We start from the raw sequence: 12,500 nt of genomic DNA on the forward strand, positions 1-12,500 counted from the left end.
TGGACCGTCGTGTACCAGAAAGAACTGATAAATGAAGCGAGTTATTTAGCACGTATGAATCACATTGTCGCTGCTAATTTATCAGCCTGTCTGTCTTTATATTTGTCTGTTTATCAATGTATTGTTGGCTCTTTACCCCCCCCCCCCCTCCCCTTCTCTCTCTCTCTCTCTCTCTCTCTCTCTCTCTCTCTCTGTCCCTCTCTCTGTCTCTCTCTGTCTCTCTATGTCTCTATCTATCTATCCATCCATCTATCTATCTATCGATCTATCTATCTATCTATCTATCTATCTATTTATCTATCTATCTATCTATCTATCTATCTATCTACTCCAAGGTTTGCGAGGTTTTGCCAAGGTGAAGGTCATTTAATTCGATCGATGTATAACAGCTTAAAAAAAAAAAGAACAAAATACCAAATACGGAACGTTTCGGGCTCAAAACCCTTCTTCTAGTTGTTGGCTGAAGAAGGGTTTTGAGCCAGAAACGTCCGTGATGGTATTTTGTTATTTTTTGCAGCTGTTGCCTTTATGTTTATTACTCTTTAGAAATGGTCCCTGATCAACAGCAACACTTAACATGTAGTACGAGACCTGGCGTCTGTTAGGCGATATCACATTTTTTTCAGACAGAGACAACACTGTTAACGGCCGGGTACTCATTTCACACCTGAGTACGGTGAGAGAATCCGAGTAAAGAGCCGCCTCCAAGCACTCAACTATGCGCCGCTCAGAGCGGGATTCGAACCCTGGACCTTCCGATCCGAAGACGAGTGTCATACCACTTGACCACATAGTCGCATAGATGTCCAACGATAATATGAATCATGACCTGACGATTTGGTTCCATGCGGTTTGTTACGGAATTTAAAAAAGCACGCAGAAGCTCATTAGGCATGGGGAATCTCTTCATGTTAAAAAATAAAATGTCAAATAGGAAGGAAAAGTCGTGACGTCACACCTTCTACTCTTCCGGTTCCAAAATCACTGGAAGTGTGTATGTAGGCTAACCGGTTCTTTGGTGAACTAATAAAGAATAGGTTACATATTGAATCACAAGGTGGCATAACTATTTCAGTAGCAGAATGTACAGGCATATTCTTCGGACTACGGGACGTTAAAAGAGCCAGGATGGATGATCTTTGTTGACAACCAGCATAAAATATATTTAGACTAGAAAATAAGATTCCATCATATCTGAACCCAGAAGATCAATTTCACAAAGTATGTATCCGGTCTTCCGGAGGAGTGGTTTTACACTTCCAATGAGATTGGAACCAGCTTATTGACATCATACTTTTGTTTCCCATTGTTCGCGTGACATAATGCGGCTATGTGGTCGAGTGGTAAGACACTCGCTTTCGTATCGAAGGTTCTGGATTCGAGTCCCGAGCAGCGCATTGTTGAGTCCTTGGAAAAGGCTCTTTACTCACATTCACTTAACGTGGTCAGGTGTAAAATGAGTACCTGACCGTTAACAGCGTTATCTCTGTAAAAGTAATAATATCACCAAACAGGCGTCATATGTCTCGCCCTACATGTTAAGTGGTATTGTTGGCTAGGGACCCCTTGTAAAGCGCTTTGATCATCTTTAGTGGATATTGCGCTATTCAGAATCTCAAGTTTTGTTCATTTTCTAAAATATATATCTACAGAGTTGTGGTCCACTTCGAAAACTGCAGACAAGGATTACAAGGGGGACGGAAAGAAAGTGATTTCGGTACAGATAGGGGGAGCTGATGGCGACAGTGGCGAGGCCAAAGCAGAGGGCGTTGGCAACTACACAATTGACATGAGCGTGTCGGAGCAGCGCGTTAACGTGACGGGTGTGTCAGCCGCTGGTGTGTTCTATGGTGTTGTCACACTTATTTCTCTACGGGTGAGTAAAACCTGTGAGCCCGGCGGGGGGCCTGGGTGGGGGGTGAGGGGGGGGGGTGAGGTTAAAGTCTCTGGGTGTGTAAAGAGATAGGGGGTTGGGGGGGGGGACGGTGGGTGAGGTTAAGGTTTGTGGGTGTGTAAAGGCGAGTAAGAGGGGGGGGGGGGTGGTAGGGGATATTAAGTTCTGTGGGTGAGAAAGCCGAATATTGCAGGGGGGGGGGGGTGTTAAGGTCGGTGGGTAAGTGAAGCTGAGTATTGGGAGTGGGGGGGGGGGGGGTTGGTGGGTGATGTTATGGTCTGTGGCAAGTAAAACCGAGTAGAGGGATTGGGGGGGGGGGGGTTGTTGGTATGTGATGTTATGGTCTGTGGTTGAGTAAAGCCGAGAAGGGTGTGGAGGAAGGGAATTGGTGGGTGATATTAAAGTATGTGGGTGAGTAAGTCCGAGTAGGGGGGGAAGGGGTTGGTGGGTGATGTTAAGGTCTGTGGGTGATTAAAGCCGAGTAAGGGGGGGGGGGGGGGGGGGTGAGGAGGGTTGGTGGGTGATGTTAAGGTCAGGCACTTACTGTCCATAGATAGAATGAAGTTGACGTCACTCGGATATTCGTTATTGTTTTTTGCCATCCACGTTTAAGAGTAATTCTCGCTTAACTGTACTAACCAGACTATAAAAGTTCATGTTTACACATAGTTTTATATCCGTTATAGATCTACTTCCGGTGGCAAAGTTGTGAGATTCTTAGCCAAGCGCACTATCTTTGAACGTTTTTGTCTGGTCAATACAGTTTAGTGAGAATTACTGAAAAACGTGGCAAAAAAAAAAAAAAAAAAAAACAGTAACAAAGACCTGAGTGACGTTCTTTCAATAGAATCAAAATAAGCAATCCCTGCTCAAGACATCTTAGTACCCCTCCAAGACAAATTTTCTGCGACCCAATTCGTTCATCAGTGTGTCAAAATATTGTGGTAAATACCCACTGACTGTGGGACTGATCTATAGATAGTATGCAGATGACGTCACTCAGGCCTTTGTTATTGTTTTTGCCATCCGCGTTTGTGAGTTGTTCTCACTAAACTGTATTAACCAGACTATAAAAGTTCATGGTTACACAGAGTTTGTGTGTTGGTCCGTTATACTTCCGGATGGCAATGTTGTGAACTCCTTGGCCAAGCGCATTCTATCTATAGATAGAATATCGTCATCACCATCATCATCATCATCGTCATCATCATCATCATCATCATCATCATCATCATCATCACCACCACCACCACCACCATCATCATCATCATCATCATCATCATCATCATCATCATCATCATCATTACCATCATCATCACCGTCATCATCATCGTCATCATCATCATCATCATCATCATCATCATCATCATCAGCATCATCATTATCATCATTATCATCATCATCATCATCATCACCATCACCACCACCATCATCATCATCATCATCATCATCATCATCATCATCATCATCATCATCATCATCATCATCATCATTATCATCATCATCATCATCATCATCATTACCATCATCATCACCGTCATCATCATCGTCATCATCATCATCATCATCATCATCATCATCATCATCATCATCATCATCGTCATCACCACCACAATCATCATCACCATCCGTGTTTCACCAACAGGACAAAGATAAAGGAATTCCACACTGTTCCATTGACGATAGCCCCAGGTTTGACTACAGAGGTGTCATGGTGGATGTGGCCAGAAACTTCCATAGCAAAGCAGAGATATTCCGTTTGATTCAGGTAGTAACGACGTCATTTCCTGTCCGATCATTCCCTGTGGACCCAATAGCTTAGTTGATAGAGTCCTCGCTTCACACACAAGGGGACTGAGATCGATTCGGGTGAATTCGAGATTTTCTCTGACCTCCTCTGACCTCATCTGACCTTCTTTGACCTCCCCTGACCTCCTCTGACCTCCTCTGACCTCGTAGCAGTGGTTGTGTTGGTGCTCTGATAGATCTGACGGAAAGTGCTTTGCGATAGGGGCGTCCTTTCCAAAGGGTATAAAGAAATCGCTGATGTCCATTTGACGGTGTAAAAACTGAGATAATCTCCGACTGTATGGGTCCTATGACGGTAACTGACTGCATTGTTATGTTGTCGATAGAGATCACAGTTTGAATAAGAAATGAAAGAATTTTACACTTTAGTCCAGCGCATTTTTGACACTTTAGTACAGCGCATTTTTTACACTTTAGTACAGCGTAATTTTTACACTTTAGTAAAGCGCATTTTTTACACTTTGGTACAGCGCATTTTTTACACTTTAGTACAGCGTATTTTTTACACTTTAGTAAAGCGCATTTTTTACACTTTAGTACAGGGCATTTTTTACACTTTAGAACAGAGCATTTTTTTACACTTTAGTACAGAGCATTTTTTCACACTTTAGTAAAGCGCATTTTTACACTTTATTACGGCTTTTAAAAAAATTGTTTTTGTCTGTCATAGATGATGGGACGTTACAAGATGAACAAGCTTCATCTCCATCTGTCCGATGACGAAGGCTGGAGGTTGGAAATCCCTGGCCTGCCAGAACTCACCACGGTAAGACACATCACCCACATTAATCATTGGATAAGCTTCACAAATCAAAGAACAGGGTTGAGCCTATAGGTAACCCATAGGCCCAAAACGGTCAAATTACAAGGTGTTTTATTCTTCTTCTTCTTCTTCTTCTTCTTCTTCTTCTTCTTCTTCTTCTTCTTCTTCTTCTTCTTCTTCTTCTTCTTCTTCTTCTTCTTCTTCTTCTTCTTCTTCTTTCAGCTTATCCCGCATTTTACAGGTTTGCCATAATGAATGCCACATCTCCATGCATCTCGGTTCACAGCATCATCTTCCTTCAGGCCCAATTCTTTCATGGCATATCGTCCTTTACCGTATCCATCCATCTAGTCTTTGGGCGTCCCTTTTTCCTCTTTCCCGCTAGTTGTAAGTCCAATACTTTCCTTCCCACGTACTCCCTCTCTCGTCTCTTAACATGTCCGAACCATTTCAATCTATTTTCTCTTATCTTTATTGATACATTATTCAATTCAATTCAAATATTTATTTATTGTCGGCATTTAATAATAGTGATAATGATAATGTAGTCAGGCTAATAGAGAAGCCTTTGACCGACATAGGTTTTACCACATGGTACATAAAAATACATAGATCTAGTAATACATTTTTCCTTAAAAACATTCCCTCATCAAGATCCCAATCATGATACACAAAGAAAAGTAACATAATATTATATATTACTTCAGTCAACCTTCGAATTCGTTCATTTCTCTCTTTATCTCTTCTTGTTCAGCCAATTGACCATCTCAACATCCTCATTTCTGCCACCTCAACTTCTTTATCTTGTTTCTTTGTTGTAGCTGCTGTCTCTAATCCATACAACATTGCAAGTCTTACAACAGATGTGTATATTTTTCCATTCAGCGGATATTCGTTTGTCACACATAACTCTAGATACCTTCCTCCAATTACTCCAGCCTGCCAGGATCATGTTCTTAACATCCATCTCATTGCCCCCATCTCCCTGTAGAGTGCTTTTTAAAAATCATGATAATAATAAATAATAATGGTATAGATTTATAGTGCGCCAAACATCTCTTCATCGGGAGGGCTCTGGGCGCATAACATAGATTAACTTAATCATTAAGCCCTAACACAGTACACGAACAACGCCAATTATACACATAATCAAAAGAAAGCCTGTCGGAATAAGAATGTCTTCAATCGACGCTTGAATTCCTCTAGTGGACAAAGAACGTATCTCTAGTGGTAGTAAATTCCACAACCTTGGACCAGAATGCTGAAAGGCGCGTTCACCACCGATAAAGAATTGAAATAGCTTAAAAACTAGAAATGATAGAAACATCTAGATTTAGTTGGGTTATTTTTCTTAGTTTTCCATCACAATTTACATTTTTTTTTGTGGTGAAAATTTCTGGAAGATGCTATTATACGATTCGTACATTTTGGAATTCCGGAAGTGTTCCCAACCGCTGCACGAGCTTGCGTTGGGAACAAAGTTCGAATTCCAAAACGCAAGAGTGTAAGAAATCTTTTATTCTACCCCTCAATCGATTCATATTTCGTCATCTTTGAATAAAAGACATTTTCAAAAATATTTAAGTGATACTTCTTTTCCTAAAAATCTAATTTTAGTGAATTTTAACGTTTGATAATCTGACGTCACAAATTATTATTGTAAACTTGATATCATAACACGTTACTATTTAGGGAGAGAGGTGGAATGAAAGTTGTTATAATACAGTCCGGCTTTTTGTTAAAAGGGAGAAATTTTGCTCAAGAAATTTTTGACGCGTTTTTATTCTTCTTCCAATTTTTGAGTAAAATATTGCTTGAGTAAAATTTCTCCCTTTTTACAAATAGCGCGACTGTATTGTAATGGCTTATAGCATCTTCCTAACATTTTTACCACAAAACTTGAATAGTGATGGAGAACTATGAAAAAAACCCCAGATGTTTCTATCATTTCTTTATCGTGTAGTAACAATGTGCACTTATTTGCAGGTTTGATAACCCATTTCCTTATGGGCTCATTGTAATGGAAATCTCAAAAAATGACGCAAAATATTGTCCATGACAACATTGTTAAGCAATGGCCCATAAGTGGGTTCGAATGTCAGACCTGCATATATGCACACGTTGGGTAGTAATTTTTTAAAAGGCCACACTGAATATGATTAAGTTATTTTGCCTGGAATAAAACTACGTTTTTGTTTTCTTAGATCTCATCATTATATTTTTCCATTCAGTATTTGGTTTTGGTTCCATCCGACACGGTACCACATTGAATCTCTTGGTCACATATCATAATAATATGTTTGTGTGCGGCTAAGTAGTCTTTAAGTATAACGCTCGCTTTCGGATCGGAAGGTCCTGGGGTCGAGCCTCGCTGGGTGCATAGTTGAGTCCTTGGGAAAGACTCTTTACTCACGTTCTCTTAAAAGGTACTCAGGTGTAAATTGGGTACTTAGCCGTCAACAGCGTTGTCTATGCCGCCAAAAATGGCAATATCGTTTAACAGGCATCATGACTCGTTCTACATGTTACGTGTTACACTTTGGAAAGCCCTTTGAGCACGTTTATTGGATATTGCTCTATATAAACGCTCTTTTATTTTCTTTCTTTCATCCATTCCAGCTTGGTTCAAAACGGTGTCACGACATGACGGAAACAAAATGTCTGCTGCCACAACTTGGCTCAGGAAGCGACGATCTATCACTGGGAAACGGCTTTTATACCAGCAGAGACTATAGGGAAATCCTCACGGAGGCGAAAATAAACCACGTGGAGGTTATTCCGGAATTCGACATGCCAGGCCATGCAAGGGCAGCCATCAAATCCATGAAGGTTGGTTTTTTTTTTTCCATTGTTGTTAACCCTTTCCTTACCAGCCATTTTCAGAATTTTCCCCAAAATTTTGCTCCCACCCAACACAAAAATTGTTTTTTTCTTACTCGAACAGAAAAGCAACAAATACATTCTAGACGTCTATGCATAATATTGATCAGCAAAATGAACTCTACAACAGTGTCACGTTTTTATAGCTATAATAAATTTTTTCAATTTAAATTGTGTGATTTACAAAAGAAATCTGAATGATAAAAGTGCTGGTTGGATCGTAACGAATGTGACGATTTTCCTATGGTTGGTACGAAGCGGGTTAATGTAGATTAAAACATTTGTCTCACTCGAGCGTAGCGAAAATGGGTATTTCCGATACAGAGACTTATTAATCAACTGATGTGGGGCATTGTGGTCTATGGTATGACACTCGCATTCGAATCGGAAGGTCCAGGGTTCGAGCCTTGCTTACGCATAGGTGAGTCCTTGGAAAATGCTCTTTCCTCACATTCTCTCAACGTACTCAGGTGTAAATGAGTATCTGACCGTTAACAGCGTTGTCTCTAGCAGGGAAAAACATAATTGTATTGCTCCTCACGGGTGTCATGTCTCGTCCCTGATCCTAAGTGTTGCAGTTGGCTAGGAACCCCTTGTAAATCGCTTTGAGCACGTTAAGCGGATATGTCCCTGTGTGAGAGCTCACGTTTTTTGTTGTTTTTCATCCCACAGTATCGAATGGAGAAAAATAATAAAGTAACCGACGTCACGCTACAAGAACCGGGCGACGCGTCAGTTTATACCACCCCCCAATCTTTCACGGACAATGCAATTAACCCTTGTTTGGATTCTACCTACACTTTCATTAAGATCGTTTTGGAAGAGGTAGGGCGTTCTCTCTATCTCTCTTTCTATCTTTCTCTGTGTCTCTATGTCTCTATCACTCTTTCTATCTATCTCTGTTTTCTATGCCTCTATCCCTCTGTATGGATGTGAAACTTGGAACGCATCACAGGCATGTATAAGGAGGGTACAAATTTTCGTAAACAGGTGCATGCGTAAGCTACTCAGAATAAAATGGATGGATAGAATTAAAAAAATGAAGAAGTATGGAAAAGAACACAGCAGAAACCAGTGGGAGAGGAAATAGGAAGAAGACGATGGAGGTGGATTGGACACACGCTTAGAAAGAATGACTCCACTATAACAAAGAAAGTATTGGACTGGAACCCTCAGGGCAGAAGATCAAGGGAAGGCACGAGGAACATGGAGAAGAATTAAGAAGCTGATATACAGAGAAGTGGTAAGACCTGGAATGAGATAAAAAAAAAGTTAGCTCAGGATAGAGAAGGATAGAAACTGTTTGTCTGTGGCCTATACCCTGACCCAGGGTGAAAAAGGCAATGATGATGATGATGATGATGATCCCTCTTTCCATCTATCTCTGTGTCCCTATGTCTCTATCCCTCTTTCTATCTATCTCTGTGTCTCTATGTCTCTATCCCTCTTTCTATCTATCTCTGTGTCTCTATGTCTCTATCCCTCTTTCCATCTATATCTGTGTCTCTATGTCTCTATCCCTCTTTCTATCTATCTCTGTGTCTCTATGTCTCTATTTTCTATCTATCTCTGTTTTCTATGTCTCTATCCCTCTTTCCATCTATCTCTGTGTCTCTATGCCTCTATCCCTCTTTCTATCTATCTCTGTGGCTCTGTGTCTCTATCCCTCTTTCTGTCTATCTCTGTTTTCTATGTCTCTATCCCTCTTTCCATCTATCTCTGTGTCTCTATGTCTCTATCCCTCTTTTTATCTATCTCTGTATCTCTATATCTCTATCTCTCTTTCTATCTATCTCTGTGTCTCTATGTCTCTATTTTCTATCTATCTCTCTTTTCTATGTCTCTATCCCTCTTTCCATCTATATCTGTTTTCTATGTCTCTATCCCTCTTTCCATCTATCTCTGTATCTCTATGTCTCTATCCCTCTTTCCATCTATATCTGTGTCTCTATGTCTCTATCCCTCTTTCCATCTATCTCTGTATCTTTATGTCTCTATCCCTCTTTCCATCTATATCTGTGTCTCTATGTCTCTATCCCTCTTTCCATCTATCTCTGTATCTCTATGTCTCTATCCCTCTTTCTATCTATCTCTGTGTCTCTATGCCTATATTCCTCTTTCTATCTATCTCTGTGGCTCTGTGTCTCTATCCCTCTTTCTATCTATCTCTGTGTCTCTATCCCCCTTTCTATCTATCTCTTTGCGTCTATGTCTCTATTTCTTTCTATATATGTCTGTGTCTCTATGTATCTGCCTCTTTCTCTATATCATTATGTCTCTCTGTTTCTTTCAATCTCTGTGTCTCTATGTCTCTCTCTTTCTTTCTATCTATCTCTGTGATTCTATGTCTCTATCCCGCTTTCTTTCTATGTCTGTGTCTATATGCATCTTTCCCCCTTTCTATCTATCTCAATGTCTCTATGTCTCTGCCTCTTTATCTCTATCTCTATGCCTCTTTCTTTCTATCTATCCCTGTGTCTCTATGTCTCTCTCATTCTTTCTATCTATCTCTGTAATATCTATGTCTCTCTCTTTCTATCTATCTATCTCTCTGTCTCTCTCATTCTTTCTATCTATCTTAAATTCTATGTCTCTTCTTTCTTTCTATCATGACCTATCTGCTTGTGATATTATATTATTATTATTATTTATATATAATTATCTATTTATATTCTTAGTCTACTTTATCTTCTCTTTTTCATGTTCTACTGGATGTTTACAAAAAAAAGATACTTTAGTGTCTTTGTATTTCTGAAATTTAACACGAAACTATCATGTCATTAGTCCAATTTTCGTGACCTACATTTATTGTAAATTTGTTCGAGGCCGTGACATTTAAAAATCAAACATTTTTTACGTCACCTTAGGTATCAACACCCCAGCAGTTATGCCCCTGAAAATATTCCACTTTGGAGGAGATGAGGTTGGTAGAGGAGCCTGGACCAACTCATCTGCATGTGCCAAGTTGAAGGCCGAGGGAAAAGTTCCTGGAGGGTCGCTAAAAGAGATGTTTTTCCTGAAAGTGTCGAAGCTGGTCAAGGAGAAAGGCCTGGCCCTGGGGGGCTGGGAGGACGGACTGATGAAGAAGGGAAACCAACCTTTTAATCTGTGAGGGTTGTAATCTTTGCTTCTCTGCAAACTTATACATATACGCGTATATATGTATATATATATATATATATATATATATATATATATATATATATATATATATATATTATATAGTTCAAGTATAATTGTGTTCAACTTCTACAATATTGTTTTCGAGAGCGAATGCTCGAAACAATATTGTAGAAGTTGAACAAAATTAAACTTGAAATATTTTCTATAAATAGCTCCTTTTGTAATATATATATATATATATATATATATATATATATATATATATATATATATATATATATATATATATATATATTATGTATATATATATCGATATCCACGTTTTTGCTGTCCATCCCTATCTTTCTCGTTGTTATCTAGGTCTGTGGTTCTATCCATTTACCCCCCCCCCCTCTCTCTCTATCTCTCTCTTTCTCTCTCTCTTTCTCTCTCTCTCTCTGTGTCTTTCTCACCCCCTCTCTCCCTCTCTCTCTCTCTCTTTCTCTCTCTCTCTCTCTCTCTCTCTCTCTCTCTCTCTCTCCTACTCCTATAGTATATTATCAAACTACTCGTATTTGTGTTGTCCTTTTTTTGTATTTAAGGTGTTCTTGGCATGAAACATCGTGTAGCTATTTGCAGGTCTGATACCCAATTCATTAATGGCTCATTGTTGTAATGGAAATCTTTAAAAAATGACCCAAAATATTGTCCATTACAACAATGATAGGGGAAATTTGTCTTTAGGGTCTATTCCAAGGGAAAACTGGAATAATCCAGGCGCCAGCCTCAGTGCAGCGCCGCAAATTAAGCTTGGGCGAGGTGACTTGTTCAAGGCCACACGGCGCAGCGGTGGGTCATCGAACTAATTACCTCTCCGGTACGAAGCTAAGACCGTACCGCAGCGCTGAACCACACTGCCAAGGCCCATAATAGGGTTTGGATGTCAGACCTGCATATATGTATACGTCAGCTTGGGACCGTAATATTGTAAATCGCTTTCAGAACATTTAGTGGCGATGGCTATTTTACAAAATCTCACGTTTTTTTCCTTTTTAGATGTCACGATTTTTACTAGCTATGAACAATACCCTATTTACAGGTCATCCAGTGAAAGTCCCACGACTTATGCGTACGCTTGGGATAATGTATGGGAGTGGGGAACAACCCCGAGAACGTACGGCTTGGCTAATGATGGCTACAAGGTGGTCATGGTTCACGGCAGCCATTTATATTTCGATCACCCCTATGAGCCTGACCCTGAGGAAAGAGGATATTATTGGGCTACGCGATTCACAGGTCTGTTTGTCACTCATCTATCCATCCGTTTATCGATCCATCCTTCCATCCATCTATCCATCCATCCATCCATCATCCATCAATTGATCCATATATCTGAACATCAATCCATCCATCTATCCATTCATCAATCTATCTAAATTCAACTAATCGATCCATCCATCTATCTATCTATCTATCTATCTATCTATCTATCTACCTATCTATATATCTATCTATCTATCTATCTATCTATCTATCTATCTATCTATCTATCTATCTATCTATCTATCTATCTATCTATCTATCTATCTATATATCTATCTATCTATCTATCTATCTATCTATCTATCTATCTATCTATCTATCTATCTATCTATCTATCTATCTATCTATCTATCTATCTAACTATCTAAACTATCTATCTATCTATCTATTATTATATATATATATATATATATATATATAACTATCTATCTACCTACCTACATACCTACCTACCTACCAACCAACCTACCTATCTATCTACCTAAATATCTATCTATCTATCTATCTATCTATCTATCTATCTATCTATCTATCTATCTATCTATCTATCTATCTATCTATCTTTCTATCTTTCTATCTATCCTTGCGAGTCTTCCTCGTCCAGGTTTGAGAGTTTTTGTAAGATGAAGGTCATTTAAATCCATCGACATTGAAGGGCGGATTTTCTGGCCAAAATTTTATAAATACGTACGACAATGAGTTGATTAGGCCTTAGGCCATGTGGTATAG

General features: G+C 39.5%; 1 protein-coding gene across 1 annotated transcript in view; it reads left to right on the forward strand.

Annotated features, from left to right (window-relative positions):
* The window catches only part of LOC144956081 (uncharacterized), a 77,837-nt gene that overhangs the window by 30,458 nt on the left and 34,879 nt on the right, over positions 1-12,500 (forward strand). The window contains exons 5-12 of the mRNA XM_078886414.1: positions 1-52; positions 1,653-1,876; positions 3,540-3,662; positions 4,374-4,469; positions 7,086-7,295; positions 8,019-8,178; positions 10,214-10,454; positions 11,548-11,744. The exon at positions 1-52 is cut by the window's left edge and continues 126 nt beyond it. Coding sequence (XP_078742540.1) covers positions 1-52; positions 1,653-1,876; positions 3,540-3,662; positions 4,374-4,469; positions 7,086-7,295; positions 8,019-8,178; positions 10,214-10,454; positions 11,548-11,744 — 1,303 coding nt within the window. The remainder of the gene's footprint in view (positions 53-1,652; positions 1,877-3,539; positions 3,663-4,373; positions 4,470-7,085; positions 7,296-8,018; positions 8,179-10,213; positions 10,455-11,547; positions 11,745-12,500) is intronic.

This window comes from Berghia stephanieae, chromosome 10 (genome assembly GCF_034508935.2).
Source record: "Berghia stephanieae isolate SIO BIC M18660-M18661 chromosome 10, UCSD_Bste_1.3, whole genome shotgun sequence".
In the NCBI taxonomy this organism is placed as follows: domain Eukaryota; kingdom Metazoa; phylum Mollusca; class Gastropoda; order Nudibranchia; family Aeolidiidae; genus Berghia; species Berghia stephanieae.